The sequence below is a fragment of the Carcharhinus amblyrhynchos genome, chromosome 7 (genome assembly GCF_965287045.1).
Source record: "Carcharhinus amblyrhynchos chromosome 7, sCarAmb.v2.hapA, whole genome shotgun sequence".
Classification (NCBI taxonomy): Eukaryota; Metazoa; Chordata; class Chondrichthyes; order Carcharhiniformes; family Carcharhinidae; genus Carcharhinus; species Carcharhinus amblyrhynchos.
In genome coordinates, this window is record NC_137330.1 from 9,074,283 (window position 1) to 9,094,456 (window position 20,174).

General features: G+C 40.5%; 1 protein-coding gene across 2 annotated transcripts in view; it reads left to right on the forward strand.

The window, feature by feature from the left end:
• Positions 1 to 19,645, forward strand: part of trim67 (tripartite motif containing 67) — a 46,932-nt gene extending 27,287 nt beyond the window's left edge. Inside the window, exons 6-10 of one of the 2 annotated variants that reach the window (XM_080191911.1) lie at positions 1,828 to 1,985; positions 5,963 to 6,101; positions 9,526 to 9,829; positions 11,299 to 11,461; positions 11,826 to 19,645. In XM_080191911.1, the coding sequence (XP_080048037.1) occupies positions 1,828 to 1,985; positions 5,963 to 6,101; positions 9,526 to 9,829; positions 11,299 to 11,461; positions 11,826 to 11,909 (848 nt within the window). In that variant the 3' untranslated portion in view covers positions 11,910 to 19,645. The remainder of the gene's footprint in view (positions 1 to 1,827; positions 1,986 to 5,962; positions 6,102 to 9,525; positions 9,830 to 11,298; positions 11,462 to 11,825) is intronic. The other variant, XM_080191912.1, reaches the window with a different exon arrangement.
• Positions 19,646 to 20,174: the final 529 nt, after the last annotated feature.

A 20,174-nucleotide genomic window follows, 5' to 3' on the forward strand; every position in this document is an offset into this window, starting at 1 on the left:
TCTGCTTGACGATTCTGCGTTGCCATGTGTCGTGAAGGCCACCTTGGAGAACGCTTACCCAAAGAGATATAGTAATATTGTAGAAGTTGATGTGCCTGTCTTCTCACTTTCCTGGGTTTCTGCCCAGTAGACAAACTGAAGCTGTCAACAGCCTTCTGCTGCTTCCAGATAGGGAATGCATGGAATCATGCTCAGTCTATCTGAAGCAGGTATTACTCCTGCACCCCCACCCAATTTGTCTGCATGCTTCAAGTCAATTCTAATGGGGTTTAAGGGGGTAGGAGTGGGGATATTGTCCTCCTTGGGGGCAAAAAAACACTGGTCATGGTAATAAAATGAACCTGCAAATACTGACAGTTTTGGGTTCCATATTTGAGTTATGTTCTGTCCAATTTCGACTGACCTAGGGGCAGTGGTTGGGGGTGGGTGGTGTCGTGGCGGTGCAGGAGGAAATCATGTTGAGAAGTTGAGGTCAGGGACCTATTTAAAGCCCTAGCAACATCGAGCATTGATTTTGCGCAAGTCATTAAAGGCTGGATTACAGAACAGTCACATTAGCAATATTGTTCCTTCTTGTTACAGGACACAGCTAGACTGGAGGGAACATAAAACTCCAATTTATCTTTAAGGAAAATACTTTGGAAAAAGTATTTGAATCAGATGTGATGTGAAACCTCAAACCTTGTGTGTAACAAAATGTCTTACAACCACAAGAGCTTGTGAATCCAGCAATATAGTTCCAAGTCAGGGTGATATGTAGTTTGGAGGGGACCCTGTGGGTGGTGGTGTTTCCATACATCTGCTGCTCTTGTCTTTCCAGGTGGTGGAGGTCACGGGTTTGGGAGGTTTTATTAAAGGAGTCTTGATGAGTTGCTGCGGTGCATCTTGCAGCTGGTACACACTGCTGTTGTTGTGTGTCAGTAGAGAGGGTGAATGTTGAAGGTGGTGGATGGGGTACCACTCAAACAGGTGCTTTGTTCTGGATGGTGTTGAGCTTCTTGAATGCTGTTGGAGCTGAGTTACTCGCTTCAGAATTCCCAGCCACTGACCTGCTCTCATAGGCACAGTATTTATATGGTTGGTCTAATTCAGTTGCTCACATCTGACCTTCTGATGATCAGATGGTAATTGATGAAGCAGCTGAAAATGGTCTACAGAAAGAAGAGCAGAGAATCCTCTTGCTAACGTTCATCCCTCAAGCACTACAATTAGGCAAGTTAACCTGTTGTGAGTTTCAGTACTGTTTGCAATAACTCAGCAAATTGGGTGCTTTATAAGAATTCCCAACAATGCAAGAGGCTATTTGGCCCATTGAGTCTATACCAACTCTCTGACAGAGGATCTTTCCCAGGCCCACCACATTATCCCCATAACCCCTCACATTTTACCAGGCTAATTCACCAAACCTACACATACCAGGACACTAAGGGGCAATTTAGCATGGCCAGTCCATCTAATCAGCATATCTTTGGTGTGTGAGTGGAAACTGGTGCACCCAGATAGAACACACGCAGACACGGGGAGAACATGCAAACTCCACACACAGTCACCTGAGGCCGGAATTGAACCCAGGTCCCTGGCTCTGAGAGGCAGCAGTGCTAACCACTGTGCCACCATGCCGCCCACAGAATGGTGAATGCTTATACACATTTCTCGCGATGTGACAACGCATTTTTAAAATATATATTGGTTCCTGGGATGTGAGTGTCACTGGCAAAGCCAGCAAATACTGTTCATTTTTTTTGTGGAACTTTGTGGAATTGGGAACTGATTGTAGGTTTATTAATGCTATTGTACAAAGGCAGAGTTAGACTGAGGTGTGCTTAGTTCCTTCTGCAGTGCCACCTGCGCCAATACTACAACTGGAGAAATGTTGTACTCACAACAACAATGCCACACTTGCATGGAAGGCACCAGCACTCAACCAGACACCGATCGAAGGCTATATCCTTGAACTTGATGATGGAAATGGTGGACGTTTCCAGGTAAGTATTTCACTTTTCATGTGGTGACAATATATTGGCAGCTAAAAAGAAAAAATTGATTTTCAGAATTGTTAGCAGTGAATGTTAAACTTGTGCAAAGCTTCCTTTGAAAGTCAGCAAATTCATCCTTTTATAATGATGTTTGACAGAAATGTGAAATATTTTTATGCTCACCGATTCTTTCTCAATCTGAAATCTACCTCATTCTCCCCAAAAATTTCTAAGTATTGAATTTTTTTGAAAAGTGGAGTAATTCATGCTTTTTTTTCGGTGAGTGAATCTCCCACACACTGTGCAATCAGAGATCACTAGCGTGAATATCATTAAATTTTAAGGGGCCCAGTGGACCCCCAGCCATTCCTGGGCCCCCACCAATCACCCTTAGACCCTACACCAGTATACCCCATGCCTGGTGGAGAGTGCCAAGATGCCCCCTGGGAATTGGCACTTTGCTTCTTGGGCAGTGCTGGGGATAACTGCCAGGGGCTTATGCCCAGGGGCACTACCACCCGGACCTGAGGAGCGGGGCCCTGATTTGCTCACCCCCTTCACTCCAGTCAGGCCACTAGTTCCCCGTAAATGGGGAAATAGTGTAATCCCTGCTGGAGTGGAATACTCTAGTGGGTCAGGAGAGGGCTAGCAGGTCCAGAGAATTCAGTCCTGGGCCCTCTAATCTCATTTAAATTAGAGGGAAATGATTATTTAAATCATTTCTGCGTCCCCTTGCTGATTTCTGGCGTGGAACAGATGCCGCTGGAAATCTGACGCTGGGAAACGTTATCATGGCAGGAACGTGAATCCTGCGCGTCGCCTTCTACGAGATTCTCACAGCCCACTGAGCCAATTTTTTAGTGCAGTGGGATCGGAGAATCTCCCCCGGGGTCTGGCTCGACTTTTCACAAAGGGAAGATTTTCCCTTGGTTGCTGTTTAGAGAGAAATCGCGGATGTGTTCTTTAAGAACGCATTTTAATTCACCAGAACAGTGCATTGAGTTTCTTCCCTTTGTTTGATAAGTGCACTGAGCCATGATGATCATTTAATGAATAGAGCTATCAACTTTATTCTCTAATAAACATCCAGTTACAATCTTTTGGAATTATGGGATTTTCAATAGCTCAGAAGTTTGCCCTGGGCTGGTTTCCATTTCATTTTTATTAATGAATTCACATCCATTCATCATCAGTTCTTTCTGTTATAGAAGAACAGTAAACAGACTCCAGTTCTGTAACAGGAGACAGAGCAAATCTAAGGGCCATAACATAATTATTGCCAGTTCTTTCCCACAAAGTTATCACATCATCATAGTTCTATACATTGGGTAGGAATATTTCAGGTTATGAGCTGAACATATTTGAGAATTGCACTTGTTTTAGTAGTTATTATGAGCGATGTATTTGGGTTATATGTCCCTATAACATTAGCAAAATTGAATCTTTTGTCATTTCAATTCTAATTGCAGGGTTTTGATTGCAAAATTGGCTGTCACTGAATATTATCAAAACCACTACAGGCAAATAAAACTTGTTAAAAACACACATTTTCCCTGTAGCTCCAGCTTGTGTACCCAGTACCTGGTAGCAAAAGCTAAATTGTGTTTCAAGGCTGTCAAACACCTCTGTGGTGAGATGTTAATGAATTATTGTTGCAGCTTGTTACCAACACATCTGTGTTCAGCCAAGTAACACATTTGCCTGTGTAATGTTCCACATGAATGAATGGATCTTGGCCCTTCCATATGTTGTTTCAAGTAATCAGAATGCTGGACATGAATGGCACAATTATTAGTCATTCAGTATGGATTCCAACATATTAGCCCTACTGATTGACAGCAACTGCACAGATTGCCTGCAAATAAACCTTAAAACTAAAGGAAATCTCACTGAAATCCATGGTAATGTATTGGATTCCCAGACTGATACATTTTGTGTGTAATGTAATCTGTAACTAACATTTAGATTTATCTTTAAATGGCTGCTGTCCAATGGAAAGATATATTAGTTAGAGTTCCTAGAGAATATTTTGTTTAATTGATACTCAAGCATTAGAAACCTTTATGGCTAAAATTCGGTATTCTCCTGATTCTCAGATGTAAAACAGGAACAATGTGCACCAATATTTGGGCGTGAGGACTTGTGCTTGATCTGTACTGTGAACCATAATGGTGCCTGCTGTTTCTACTGAGCTACTAAATCACCATTGGATTAATCTAAACATGTAAAGCAGAATTTGTGCTTGTTTCAGACTCTTTCTATGAAATGCATGAAAACCTAGGTTAACTATCTGTGGGATTCTCTGGCTGTGCTCACCCCAAAACCAGAGAATCCCACCCAATTTCAATGGACCTTTGTGTGGTCTGCCCCCCTACCTGCTATGATTCCTGTGGCGAGTGGGATGGGAGAATTTCTTCCCTCTATTGTAGATTCTCAGACTAACATTCCCTGTAATGTAGCATCTCACCTGAAGAAGGAGAGACACTCCGAAAGCTTGGGACAACCAAATAAACCTGTTGGACTTTAACCTGGTGTTGTGAGACTTCTTAATCTACAGCATCTTAACCAGCAGTTGGGGAAGTTGTTGGTTTCATCCAGTCTGACACCTTCTCCCAGCATTATAGCCCTATTCCGGTTTGCTGTTAGACCCTGCTTGCCTCCTATCCCTGTTCATTCCCCTCTATCCCTGGATTTAATAAAGTCCCCCCGGCTATCAGCCATCCCAAATTCTGAATTGTTATTGGACAAGCTGTCATGTCAGGTAGCAGCAACTTCTCATTAAAATGAAGCCCAATATCTAATGTCAGGTGAGCCTCAGGGCTCCAACTTAAGCCCAAGAACAGGCACAAATTAATCTCCGCTCAATATGTTTGACTGCCCCATCCTCTCTGAAGGAGAGTGATATGGGAAGTTGCCACATATGTGAGATCCAGAAGGGATTTTTAAAATTTCTTTTTTTTGGCTAAGATAGGTGGAATTAATTTTTGCACTCGATTTGTAACATAAAATATTGTGAGCAGGATGGTGGACAGTGGTTAGCATTGCTGCCTCACAGCCAGGGACCCAGGTTCAATTCCTGGCTCAGGTCACTGTCTGTCCAGAATCTGGAGCTTCTCCCCTTGTCTGCGTGGGTTTCCTCTGGGTGCTCCAGTTTCCTCCCACAGTCCGAAAGATGTGTTGGATAGGTGCATTGGCTGTGCTAAATTCTCCCTCAGTGTACCTGAGCAGGCGCCAGAGTGTGGTGACTAGGGGATTTTCACAGTAACTTCATTGCAGTGTTAATGTAAACCTACTTGTGACTAATAAATAAAATATTGAAATCACAGAATGATTTTTTTTCTGTAAATTTGTTGCCTGATATGGCTAAGAGATGACTTAAGAGAGGCATATAAAATGATCAGAGGATTAGTGAGAGCCTTTTTCCTTGGATGGAGATGGCTAGCATGAGGGGACATAGCTTTAAATTGAGGGGTGATAGATACAGGACAGATGTCAGAGGTAGGTTCTTTACTCCGAGTAGTAAGGGCGTGGAATGCCCAGCGTGCAACAGTAGTGGACTCGCCAACATTAAGGGCATTTAAATGGTCATTGGATAAACATATGGATGATATTGGAATAGTGTAGGTTAGATGGGCTTTAGATTGGTTTCACAGGTCAGTGCAACATCAAGGGCCGAAGGGCCTGTACTGTGCTGTTATGTTCTATTGCGTGCAATATTAATGTACGACCACTCACTGCTGAAAGAAAACTGGTTACCATCTTCATTTCAGAACAGCAGATAAAAATGCCATAAAATGAACACTTTAAGCATTTGGACGCTATATTTCCAAGTAATTTCTTGACTGGTGTCACGGATGATGCTCTATTATATGATAATTGTAATTTATGTGTCACTTGTGCAACAAGGAAACTAAAAGCCCGAAGTGCTGTTGTTCTGATCTTGCATTGCCATCCTTAGCTAACTACCAGTATACTTGCAATTTCAGGAGGTGTATGTCGGCAAAGAAACTGTGTGCACGGTAGATGGACTCCAGTTCAACAGTGCTTACAATGCAAGAGTAAAAGCCTTTAACTCAGCTGGGGTTGGACCTTACAGTAAAACCGTCGTGTTGCAGACATCTGAGGGTAAGGAATAGCCAATAGCAATTTAATCTTACAATGTTAATAACGTCTGTGTAATTGTTGTTTGACGCATCTGTCAGAATTTTACAGTATTATCCCCGAATTGTTTTAACTGTGTGTTGGACATCTTAGGTTTTATGTCATGAAATGATCTTGATTCACATCTGAATTTATAAACAGCATGTCCCTACTGCTGTTCGCAATGAGCAAGGTACAAACTGTACCCAATGGCCCATGCTTAGAAAACACAGTTTTTACCATCCCACCCGCCACGGGAATTGGAACAAGCATGGGGCAGAGCATGGGAAGATCCATTGACTTTGACTGGGATTTTACAGTTTCAGGATGAGCAAGGCCATAAAATCCCACCCAGTGTTCAACATTAGATGGGATTCTGTGATTGGAAAACATTTCCTAACTAATCGTCAGTGTGCTAAGAATTATGACAACCAATTTAAGATGGTCAGCCAGGTTTCCAATGTGGCGCACTGGTGTGTAATGGAAGCTTCATATGTGAAGACACAATGCCATGTTCTTTGAGACAGGAAGAACACGTTCACACATTGTGCCTGTTTCAGCTAAACAAAATAAGTGACAGCCATTCGCTAGTTCAATTTTCAGGGCAATTGCCTTGGCCAATTAAAGTCAAGCTGCCTGGTTTAAATTTAAAACAATACTTGTTAGTTAACTGTCAATCATCATCAAATGGTGTATTTTCCATGACAACTCCTCTAACAATAGGGTCCACTTACCAACAATTAGCATTCTCTTCTCGTACAGTATAAAGTTGTTACTTCCCTTGGATTTGTAAAGATAACTGCAAGATGAAAAACTTTGACAAATTATATCTCCTTTTTTAGCAATACTCAAATTCTGTACTACGAAATGACTGTTATAGGAGTTGTTAGTGTTCAAATCAGAGCTCCATGTAACAGGCCAAGAACTATTGAACTATTGCTATTGCGTTCAAAATTAATCTGAAAAGTCACCTTGGAACAGAAGCAATGAAGCCTCAAAGAAATCTTGCCTGTGGAATTATAGCCCTTGCAGAGATTCAGATGCAGAGTTTGCTAATTATTGTCCCTGAAATGTGTGCAAAAATGAGGTGAAGGAGAACGAGGAGATGCTTTTATTGTTCCAGTAATTGCTCTATATATTTTATCCTTTATTGTGTTCTTCCTCTTACTGTTCAAATGATTAAAGGCCAATGTGAAAGAGCAAAAATGTAATGGGCAGAATTTTACAAGAAGAATTCTTAGTGTCTAGCTAGTGTAAAAATGGGAGAGTTGCAGATCTGATTTTTGGGCAAGATTTTACTCCCAATCTAATGCACTGACTGCGTGAAAAAATGGGCTGTGGATGGGCTTAAACTCACCAGCCAGCTTGATCAAGCAGCAGAGGGAGCTATTGCACATGTGCAGACCTCTGTGGCTGCACATGCTCAACTCCGTAAAAAGTCTGACAACACCAGGTTTTAGTCCAACCGATTTATTTGATAATATACTCACTAGCTTTCGGGTTAGCCCCTTCGTCAGGTGAATGGAGAGTTCTGGCCTCAGACAGAGCATATAAAGCACAGACAGTTTAGAGATTACTGATTAAAATGCGAATCCTTACATCTAACCTGCTGTTCAAGACCTGAAGTGGCTGATAATGTGAGTGGAAGGAGCACTGATCACAGTTTAAAGAGATGTGTATTGTCTCCAGACAGTACAGTAAGTGAGGTTTTGCAAACCCAGGCAAGTCACGGGGGTTACAGATAATGTGACATGAACCCAAGATCCCTGTTGAGACCGTCCTCATGTGTGCGGAACTTGGCTATCAGTCTCTGCTCAGCGACTCTGCGCTGTCATGTGTCGTGAAGGCCGCCTTGGAGAATGCTTACCCGAAGGTCAGAGGCTGAATGCCCGTGACCACTGAAGTGTTCGCCAACAGGAAGGGAACAGTCTTGCCTGGTGACTGTCGAGCGATGTTCATTCATCCGTTGTCGTAGCGTCTGCATGGTCTCCCCAATGTACCATGCTTCGGGACATCCTTTCTTGCAACGTATCAGGTAGACAATGTTGGCCGAGTTGCAAGAGTATTTACCATGTACCTGGTGGATGGTATTCTCACGTGTGATGATGGTATCCATGTCGATGATCCGGCATGTCTTGCAGAGGTTGCTGTGACAGGGTTGTGTGGTATTGTGGTCACTGTTCTCCTGAAGGCTGGGTAGTTTGCTGCGAACAGTGGTCTGTTTGAGGTTGTGTGGTTGTCTGAAAGCAAGAAGTGGGGGTGTGGGGATAGCCCTGGCGAGATGTTTGTCTTCATCAATGATATGTTGAAGACTCCGGAGAAGATGTCGTAGCTTCTCCGCTCCGGGGAAGTACTGGATGACGAAGGGTACTCTGTCCATTGTGTCCTGTGTTTGCCTTCTGAGGAGATCATCAACTCCAACAGCAGAGGCCTGACAAACAGAGAGAGAGAGCTGTCAGGCCTCTGCTGCTGAAGCCAGCTTCAACTCAGTCGTTTCCCCTCCCCGCCCCCCCGCCCAAAACCCCACAAGGGTTTGGCCAATCGCAAGCTCCACACCACCACCGATGGGCAAGACATGGTAAAATTGCGGACAGTGAGTCAGCGTTTCCATATCATAAAGTTTTAGGGGGAAAAAATGTGTTCTCCTTTTAAAATTGCTTGCTTCCTGCATTGGAACTTCCCTGCAAAATACAATAGCACCCAGAGAGTGAGCAAGTAGCCTAATCACATGGCACTGCTCATGTTGCTTTATAATAGATTGCTGGGGCTGTGATATATTTAGAGGAAAACTAAAGCAACACTCTGCTATCTCCTTCGTTGCGCAGTGAATAAAACATTACCCAGTGTAGCACTCACCTTACCAGTCAGAAGGTTAGAATTTGGATTTTTTTATACTTTTTTTGGAGTGAGGGGTACTACAGTTCACCTTGACATCCATGTGTTGGGCAAGAATATGATCAGTCAGACTTCCTACTCATTTTAAGTATGTTTACATTAACACTGCAGTGAAGTTACTGTGAAAATCCCTTAGTCACCACACTCTGGTGCCTGTTCGGGTATAGTAAGGAAGAATTTAGCATGGCCAATCCACCTAACCAACTCATGTTTCAGACTGTGGGAGGAAACTGGAGCACGCGGAGGAAACCAAGCAGACACAGGGAGAATATGTGGATTCCACATAGACAGTGACCCAAACCGGAATCGAACCCAGGTCCCTGGCACTGTGAGGCAGCAGTGCCAACCCTCTGGATTAACCTGCCATTGTCACCTGTTAGGCTCAAATAAACAGTAGCCACCTTCATAACTTGGCATAATTCTGCAGAAGAGGAGGGACTGAGATGGAGAAGCAGGGTCTGTCAGAATATGTTACTCGCTGTTTTGAAGTTGCTGTTCTATTATTCCATTTCAGTGGCTTGGTTCACCTTTGACCCCACTTCTGCCCATCCGGATATCCTTCTGTCTAATGATAACCTGACTGTTACGTGTAATAGCTACGACGATCGTGTCGTACTGGGATCTGTCGCACTCTCCAAAGGAGTCCATTACTGGGAACTGTCTGTCGATCGTTATGATAACCATCCTGATCCTGCTTTTGGAGTGGCGCGAATTAATTTAGTAAAGGATATGATGTTAGGCAAGGATGATAAGGCCTGGGCCATGTATGTCGACAACAATCGCAGCTGGTTTATGCACTGCAATTCCCACACAAATAGGTAAGTGGTTTATTTTATGACTATACAATATTTCAGAAAATAATTCAGAAAAGGTGGTTATTTGTGTTGTCTCACCAGGAATTAAAAAAAACACTAATTAGTTCATTGGTGATCTTCCTGCCAATTTAGCCTATGTACAGCTCAAACCCACCATGTGGTTGGTTCTAAATGCTCTCAGGGCAACAATAGCTGAGCAAATCCCAAGAACAAACAATTTAAAACTTCTAAAAAGTGCTGTTCTGTCATTTTCATTCCATAATTTAGTCGATTATCAACTGCACTAATTGAAAATTTTCTTTGGCTCACCTGAAAGAAGTAATTACTTGGGTGATTCAGTTGGGATGGCACAATAGTTAGCCGAAAGACGTGCTGGTTAGGTACATTGCCCATGCTAAATTCTCCTTCAGTGTACCCGAACAGGCACCAGAATGTAGTGACTAGGGGATTTTCACAGTAACTTCATAGCACTGTTAATGTAAGTGTACTTGTGACACTATCAATAAACTTAAAACATCTCAGTCCACGTTGTCATATTTAACACAGTTGGACTGCACAGGATTCTCATCTAGCTTAGTCAGGGTGGGAGGTCTCGACCACGCTGTGCATGTCAGTGGAACTAAGGATTATCATATCAGATCAGTCATGATCTCAGTAACTAGTGGAGCAGACTAGATGGGCTTAATTACCTACTTCTGTTCTTATGTCTTCTGGACATGCTGCATTGAGGGAAACCTGAGCTCAGGCTGTGCCGGTTGGCACACAATCCACACTGTCACAGGTTGAAGTGCTCCTGACTTCTGATGGTCTGTATGCTTTTCAATCCTTATTGGTTGTGTTGAACTGTTTTCCTGCCAAAGGTGCAAAGGGCATCCTGCCAGTTAATAATAAGAGGTTGTACTGGGAGCAGGACTTTATCAGCTAGAATTTTTTGTAGATCCTTTAGATTCCTCTCCCGGATGTCAGATTGAAAATCCCTGATGGTATAGCATTTGTTCTTTTTTTAATTGGCACATTTAAAACACAATTTTCTCTTTCAATTGTGTTTATTGTTTGTTCTTTGTTTAGTGATTAGTGTCACAAGTAGGCTTACATTAACATTGCAATGAAGTTACTGTAAAAAAAAATCCCCTAGTCGCCACGCTCCAGCACCTGTTTGAGTACACTGAGGGTGAATTTAGCATGGCCAATGCACCTAACCAGTGTCTTTCAGACTGTGTGAGAAAACCGGAGCACCTGGAGAAACCCACAGAAACATGAAGAACGTGTAGACTCTGCAGAGACAGTGACTCAAGTCGGAATTGAACTTGGATCCTTCGCGCTGTGAGGCAGCAGTGCTAACTGCTGTACCACAGTGTGTGACACTAGTCTCAATGCAGTGCAGTAATAGAAATATCAGATGGGAAAGTTGTTTAATTCAATCAAAACAGTTTATGTCGGCTTGAATAGAATATTCATTTTACATATTCTAGGACAGAAGGTGGGATTTGTAAAGGTACAACAATTGGAGTTCTCCTGGACCTAACCAAGCATATCCTCTCATTTTACATCAACAATGTGCAGCAAGGCCCTGTGGCCTTTGAAAATTTGGAAGGTATCTTTGTTCCTGCTATCAGCATCAATAGGAATGTCCAGGTAAGATTGGATCACGATGCAAGATGTGCCTTTGCTAGACTCCTTTATTCCGGTGTTAACAAGAGAAGGTTTTCACACTTCTAGATCTGACTGAAAATTCCTAACTGAGCTGCTACTTCATTCAAACCAAAGAATATTGTAATTTACAATTACTGGGGTCATTTTGGGTCCAAAAATGTGTGGGTTAGGTTGATTGGCTATGCTAAATTGAACTTAGTGCCAGGGATTCACAAGGTAAATAAGTGGGGTTGTGTGAGTAGAGCTTGAGTGGGATTGTGGTGGGTGCAGACTCGATGGGTCGAATGGCCTCATTTTGCACTGTAGGAATTCTATGATATTTTAAGATGTGTTTTTCTTCCAACAGGTGACTCTTCATACAGGATTGGAAGTTCCAAACCATATCAAACAAGGGAAATCCTGTAGCCCCAGCAGCAAGTCTAAGTATTGACTACCAACAGACTGGCAGTCCATACGCATATTAAAAGTTTATTCCAAAACTCCCAGTCCCATATATAAAAAACAGATCAAAAAAACCTTAAAATAAAATCTACAATTCCTGTAATTACAAATGAACCTCTGTTACTTCACACTAGTGAGACATGATACTCAGCGATGTAACATCCTAAATGGTTTTCACTTTTTAATGGTATGTATTCTAACGGTTGTGTTCAAGAAGCTACAGGAGTTACAGCCAAACAGGAACTCCAGTTTCTTAGCAAAAGAAAAGCTTTCTAAGTAGCAGTTGTGCAACAATCTCTGTTACCTTTTTTAAAAAAAGTACTTCAGATTGTGAGACCAGAATTTTCTTCAGGTGTGCAGCATGAAAACAGTTTGGATGTATTTGGATAAAGGGAATTAGCTCTCTTTTAGCAGCAAAGGACATTATTTGAATGGTGAGCTATTCCCATCCCTCAAATCAAACCATCTGCTTCCTGCTTTCCTCACAGACAATGTCAACCAAAAGAATCAAAACGTACAGGTTGACGGACAGACCTGAGACACGGGTATCTAACCTGGTTAGGAATGGACAGGCTCTGTGTGCCTTGGGGAGTTCTATAAAACGTCAGTGCCCTGGCATGCTGCACATTGTCCACAAAATGGATGATTAAGCAGTTTGCTCTAGCAACCAGTGCATCTGGGATTTGCTGAATGCATCTGTGCACAGCTGACTGACAACACCTTGTGAAGTCTCCAGTAACTACCTGGAATCGCTCCCTATCAAACATGTGCCGGGGCAATTTTCACAGCAGCTGAGTTTCAGCCTGCCTTCCTACAGTAAAAACCAGACAGGAGAATCATTTGTGCACTTGTCTAAAGATAAGCGTCCTGCAGCAGAAGTTTAACTAGCAGAAATAGAGCAAACAGACAGTCTAGAAAAGAGAGTTGTTTCTGTACAATTCTTCCCATGGTTTCATAGCTTAGTTGCCAGGGGCTGAGAGGAGATGGGAAGATGCCTGCCAGAGCATCAGTCCTTGAGTCCAGGGTAAACTACATGTATAGAAAGGTTAACTGGTACATGGGATGGGAACAGTTGTGGAGAAAATAGAAGGGGAAATGGAAGAGAATTTTTTTTCCCAAACATTTTTGGGCTAACCTTCAATTTCAGCAGGAAGCTTGTAATGCTTCTTCCAATTTTCCTTTAATGATTAAGAATTATAAATAATCAAATGATATTGTGTTTTCATTACCACTTTCATGTAAAGCAAATTCTTAAAAAGTTAGAGTGCCAGGACTATTGTTTCTAAAGATGAACAGTTTATACTTCTCCAGTGCAAACTGACATATTTACTTTGACATTTGCCAATACAAAGATATAGCTAGTTATTAAATGAATGAACTAGCTTTATACTGGTCTGTACTGACATCTCTATACCACTGATGTATGTAATCCTAATTTATTTTTCTGATTGCTGAGGTGGTATCCTCTTGTTTGCCTTCGCCGATATAAGTATTTTCATTGATGGAGGACAGCTGAATGGGAAAATCCCAAACTTGGTGCCGATTCTCCAGGAGTGGAGAGGAAGGGACATGTGAATGGGCTGCTGCTGAACATTTTCCAGTGCCTGGTGCAGAACAGAGTGAGCAAACACTTACATCCCCCTGCCCAGTCTTGGTCTGCGAGTGGCCTAAAGGACCTTTTTAAATTAAAATCACTGAAACATTTTAGCACCAAAATCAATGCACTTGTTTCTTTTTCAGTTTGATGTATAAAGTATTTACAATATGGGAAGAGAGTTTATGGAAAATAATATGCAAGAAAAACTCTTGCAAATCTGTATGATGTAAACTAAATGTGGAAGGTTGTAAAATTAATAGGTGTTTTGTGATTGTGCTGGTGTCTGTTTTGTTAATGTATCATTTTGTTTGGTTTCAAAGGTGGCAGCCACCTGAAGTGTTTAAAAGTGTTGTGGAAGATTGTTGCTTTGCATGTATAGTTGAACAGAATTCGCCAATGTTTGTGGATATTTCCTCGATTATGCACTTTGTGGCACTACTTAATTTGGCAATGTTCAAAATTTAAAAGTTTTAAATCGAATTACATTAACTTTAAAAGTTAAAAATTTTAACATTCAACTGACCATGGCCGATCACATTATAGCAATCGGCACTGCCACCTTTTACTTCAACGATAGGTCTGCATTCTAAAGACCCGAGGGGCAGATTTTCCATAGGAATTCTCACCATTTTCTGCAGATCATCAATAGAAATGCTGGAAAAAGAGCAGGGATAGTCACTTGTGTCAAGGTTGGGACAGGAGATCGTGGAAAACTCTCTGGTGTATTCTATGCCTTGGCCGATTTCCAAGAAGCAACATTCCCTCCAGAACCCACTCTCCCAATCCACCAAAAGGTTTGCCCATGTTCCCTTTGCCAAGTGATGCCAAGTTCACCACTTCAGGGAAGTCCTCAGGCATGGCAGCTAGTCAACTGCCTTAACCTTTAAGTTTTGTACATACTTAGTGGACCCTATACTCGGTGAGACCATTTTTTTTTGAGTGTGGGAAATGACATACCTTTGGCAAAGAGTTCCAATTTTAATCCCTTTCAGGTTATGATTTTGTCGGTGAGCTGATTTGACTATTTTAAAATTTGGTTTCTTAGATGTGCAAAAAAAAGGAAATATTCACTGCACTTTATTCTTTAGGATTTACTTTTTCTGCCAATAGCCTGCACCTTGTGAGTTAATTTATGAATAGCTTTGTGCTACAAGTTTGAAGTGTATATTCCTCTTATTGGAGCAATTCTGCTTATAAATTACTGAAGAGCTATTGAATGAGTATCAGCTTGCACAGTGAGTTCCAGCCTTATCTGGAGTTAGCAAATTGTGAGTTCATTCCCCATATTCAGTGGATAACCCAGCCCAACACTTGCTGGAGGGGCGATGGGTGACATGATGAACCCATAGCTGGAAGGTCAAACTCCTCATTAAACTCAGTACCATTAAAGGAACAGAATGACTGGTCAGTTATTGATTTAATTGCTATTTGTGGGTTCTTGCTGTGCAAGTTGGCTGTTTACCAATTTAATGATTATGAATTGTTTTGATAAAATGTTACATAAAAGCAAGTCCTGTTCAGCATCTCTCATCTTATCTCAGAGAAAAATGATCCCAAAGGGTGTCCTGATCCGTCACGTCTCAATATCACAATGGTATTTCAGATACAAAGTAGGATGCTATGATTCACCGTTAAGCTCAGTTTAGACCTGCTACAATCACTTGTCTCATTTGAGTTCACTAATGGTCTTCATATAGTGTGGAATTGCTTCTATGAATGACCTCAAAGCGTTGTGTTACCTTTTGTATCATCTTTTTGATTTTTGTCGGGTAGCAACAGTTGTCTCTGTTGTTTGACGTGCAACAAATTCAGGAGACAAATTAGCAGAAGGGTTTTTTTGCCAGAAACAAATTCTTCCTCCCATCTCCAGGATATCTTGTGGAATCAGAACAGAAAGAAAGAGCTCCAGCTGTGGAATCATCCTTCTAATCTTGCCTCCCTGAAGGAACGGGACTGCTCATTGGGTCAATATCTTCACTTAAACTGAGACAGATTTCTGACATCCTATCTATTGAAGTAATTATTGAATATTCTTAGATCAAGATCTTCCCCTAAACGGGTGGATGTCTCCCAGGCATTTCACAAACCTTCCACTGATTAGTTCTCTAACACGAAATGGAAAATAGCTGTAGAATGAATTTATTCACAAGGAGTTTGACTGCTCCCCACGTGCCCACCCCCCTTCCTCTTGAAGTCTGCTATCTTGACTTACCATTTCAGATGTCTGCTCCAGTTTCCCTCAAATTCACTAAGTACTCTCTCACAAGTGAATCAAATGATCCTTGCAGTCTGGAGTATTCCTTTGCAACCCTATGTCAATCAAATGACAGCACAATCCTGGATAATAACAAACACTTCACTACCTGCACCAGACTTGTGATTTTACGAGTGTGCCTGCATGCGTTTGGACCAGGCAGTCACAGACAAGTTGGCAGAAGACCCATCTTGTCAGCTGCAGTTAGATATGTTCCCTATTTCTTAATGGTCATTATTGTTGGTCTCCTCTGTGCATAGACAATACATGGGACGGTGAATAACTCTGCTCTCCAGCATTCTCAAGACAATGTTTTGGAATTTCTGAAGTTATGGTGTATGGTATGGTCCTTTAAATTCATAAGGGAAGCCCCACCCCCACCATTTGTCTCAGAGGCAGTATGTGCAGGCCATCCATCTTTCAAAAGTAGAACAAAGTAAAAATAGGGAAAGGCATGCACTACTAGTCTTTTCCACAGCCTCCAAACATACTTAAACCAATTAATTACTTTAAGTGCAATTACTGTTGGAAATGTGGTAGCCAATTTGTGCACAGCAAGCTCCCACAAGATAAATGACCAGATCGTCATCATCATCATTTTAGTGATGAAATACAAATATTAACCAGGATAAAACTGGAAACATAGTATACAAGATTGTAGGGATTATAGAATATGAAAACAAAAGGGGTAGCACTAAACCCCACACCAATCATTGCTTAGGCCACAGCTGGAACATTGTGTCCAACTTTGGTGCCTTAAAGACTCATTAGGATCATACCAGGAACGAGAGGCATTGGGTAGGAGGAATGCAAGATATTTTTTTCTTTGAAACAGAAGTTAGGATATCTGAGAGGAGTTTAAAATTATGCAAGGTTAATAGGAAGAGCTATTTCTATGGTCTCTGAGTAGATAACTAGAGGTTTAAAAAATTGAGTCATCGAACAAAGTGAGAGGGTAAAAGATTTGAATGATGGAACAAAGTATCAGAGTAATTTCTTTATGCAGAAAATTGTTAGAGCAAGGAATGCCCTATCGGAATCAGTGGATTTATAAAAGCTTTTAAAAGGGAAATACATGAAAATTTAAAAGATGAGAATATAGCTAGCTGGAGAGCTTAGAAAATCAAATGGAGTGAATGGGCTGAATGGCCTCCAATACTGTAACATTTTACTCTATGATTCCATTGTTTGAAGAATAAAGTTCCTGTGAGGTTCAGAATTTTTTATTTCACACTTTTTTCTACTGTGGGAATGTATTCCGTGGATGTTGTGTGAATAAAGTCCACAGCAATGAATTGACGTGAAACACATCAGTTAAATGCCAGGGTAATTCCCTTCAATTGATTATTTTAATCCTTTATGAAGATTTTTTTTCCCCTCAGCTCTTTTTTTAAAATAAAATTTCTGATGTGGTTGAACTGTGATTTTTCAAACAGGTTGCAGCCAAGTATTAGTTACTTGAGAAGTGATGTGATGAGCTAGCGATCCAAAGCGTTAGGTAGTGAGTGGCTCCTCACAAGAAACCTTTCCCACTTGCACAATATAAACGTTTGACTGACTCGGAATGCAGATTAATGCTGAAATCACAAAAGTGATAGGTTTTTAAATTTCATTCTTTATGAAGCGAGTTCATTATGTGAACCTATTTCAAATGCGGTTTTCTTAAAGCAGAGCTGCTGAACTCTTTATTGATGAGTATGTAAACTCAGATTTTTAAACAAGTAAAATAGTCAAATTTTTAATATTGCAATTTATTTTGTAATAGTCTGTTTTGAATGTATTGTTATAAATTGAGTGAACCATTTTATGTATTTACAAACTATTTGTAATCTGTATTACCTTTTAAAAAAGGCACACTATGCAGCAGGATAGACAGCACTAACGGGTACAGTGGCATGTTTACCAGCTGAACCACTGCCAGCCTTTACAATGGTGACGAATACACACTTCTCTGAACATGTTTACTACATAATGGCGTTTGCTAAACTCAAATTATAAAGATTGTAATACAAAGTTTTATATAATAGTCCAATCTATTAACGAAGCAGTATTGAACAAATGGAATCTTTACATATTTAAGCTTTTAGTTAGTGTTGATGTTAACTATTGTTGATTCTGTGGTCACCCAGTTCTGGGTACAGCTCAAATAGCAATGGAGGATGGTAATTTAGTAATCATTTAAGTGAAAGTTTAATTCTTTATTGTTCTGTTGTCATTCTCTCTTTTCTTGTGATGTGCATCTTAAGCATTTGGAACTAGTCACTTATTGGTACTTATTTAAAACGTCAGCTTTTAGTAAGAAACATTTAACTTACTTCAGCATTTTAACTGTTATGAACTGATACTCGTGTTGGTTATTAATGTTTTTAAGTGTTACTATTTTTAAAATAGATTTGATAATAGCCTCACTGTGGAATAGGAAAGTATCTATTCACGGGCAGGCTTAGTAAAACAAGGTTTCAGACACAGCAGAAATTCAGGCAAGTTATCTCTCCCTGCCTGTGCTTTTTGGCCTTGAACGTAAGAAAACCTGTCTCAACTACAGCTGTTAAAACTGTATGACACAATTGGTCTTACTTTTAGAAATGTTGATTAAAGAGCTCTTTAATTGCTCCATTCTATAAAATTAGATTGAATGCAATAAAGTCCTCATTCAGAATTTCCCCCAAATGAAATCAGCAATTTATATGCTGAATACTGAACTCTCACAGGCACTTTGCTGAAACTCTTGAACATATGCTTCCCTTTGGAGAAATCTTTCTATTCATAACTAAATTACTTGGGTAAAAGATAATGACAAAATATTCCCTTTAAGTTAAATGCAGTGACAAAGACTCTTATAAAAAGTGCATATTTTGCTCCCTATTAAAAGCACTAGACAATGTTCTTAACTGGATTGTCTGATGTCTGATATCTGTAATCATGTGTTCCATACAGTGCAGCTACTTCCTGCAGATTTACTTTTCAGAATAACATTTACTTGATTTGATTATGCTCATCTTGACAAAGTGTAACTGTACACTTTAACTTCAGACTGGAATCTGGTTAAGCATAATACCTGTGTGAGGGTCATCCATCAACAGACCTTTGCTTCTCTCAATCAACTTAACTATCTGGATGTACCATATTCACTTTCTTTCGTCAAAATACTAAGTGAAACACATTCAAACTCAATTTATTTTTCTCTGTTTCTGAAGTGGAATGTGTTTTTTAAAAAACAAAGTATTCATGAAAATAGCATTGTTTTATGCAACTCTAAATTGCAACACTACATCATTTAAACTAAGGTTTGGAACTGCAGAACTAATTTGTTCTTAAACAGAGTAAAAGCCTCGTGCACAAATAATGTCTGAGGCAGCTAGGACGTTTATGAAATATCCTCCCATGCATAGATGGAAATTCTTGAAACTATGAGAGCACAATACTTGTCTTTGAGAAAGTATAGTTCAGTACTGTGTTTTATATTTTACCGTCAGTAGCTTGGGGATGCTCCAGGTCACACTGAAGTTAAAAACTAATGAGCTCTCTCCACTAATGATTCCATCTAATGTATTAAAGACCTTTAAATGAGAACCCAGTCGTCAGGAACTTTAGCGGCTGGTCCGCTGATTTGTTTTGTTGTGACTAGTGGATATTTCCTCAGATTTAAACTTTTTTTTATGTGCAATGGATAGTTTGGTATTTTTTTCCCCGTTTTTATACATAATATTCTGTTACTGTCTACTCATTGCTCTCAAACTAGGTATTACATAAATAGTGGATGTCTGTCCTGTATACTTATAGTCAGTCGCATGTTGATGTGCCAAAAATAGTGTGTGTAGTCTGTATAAATGTTAATTGAATAAATCTGGTTGTTACAGTTCACATTGACTCACGTTTCATTGGAGAATTGAGATTTTATAATAAACTTGCTGTCAGATTTACAAATCAGGATTTTTTTTTGATGCACTCAATAAAGAAGAAACGCAGGAAAACAGGAATAGAGAGACCACTGTCTTAACCCAAAGATCAATAATTCTCAATTGCACCCCCCCCCCAGTAACCTATTCAGTTTTTTTGCCATCTTGGATGATCAACATCCTCTGAAAAGTAATCAAGTGCAACCTAGTTCAGGATTAAACAATCTGAGGCTCTTTAATTTCTCCTAGCTCAGAACCCTGTGGTTTGGTAGTCTGCACTTCAATGTCCATCATTTGCAACATTTAACAGAAAGGACCCAACTCAACTTACTCCATAAGGATAATTTAAGATATTGAAGCCCATATGCCCTCTGCTAATGAAAGAATGGGCAGATTTCAAGCTTGCAATTCCTGACACACTCATTCCATCTGGATGATCAACAAGCCTGCATTGCGAGCAAGATTTCCTCAGTTATTCATCTACACTGTTGGTCCTCTCCAATT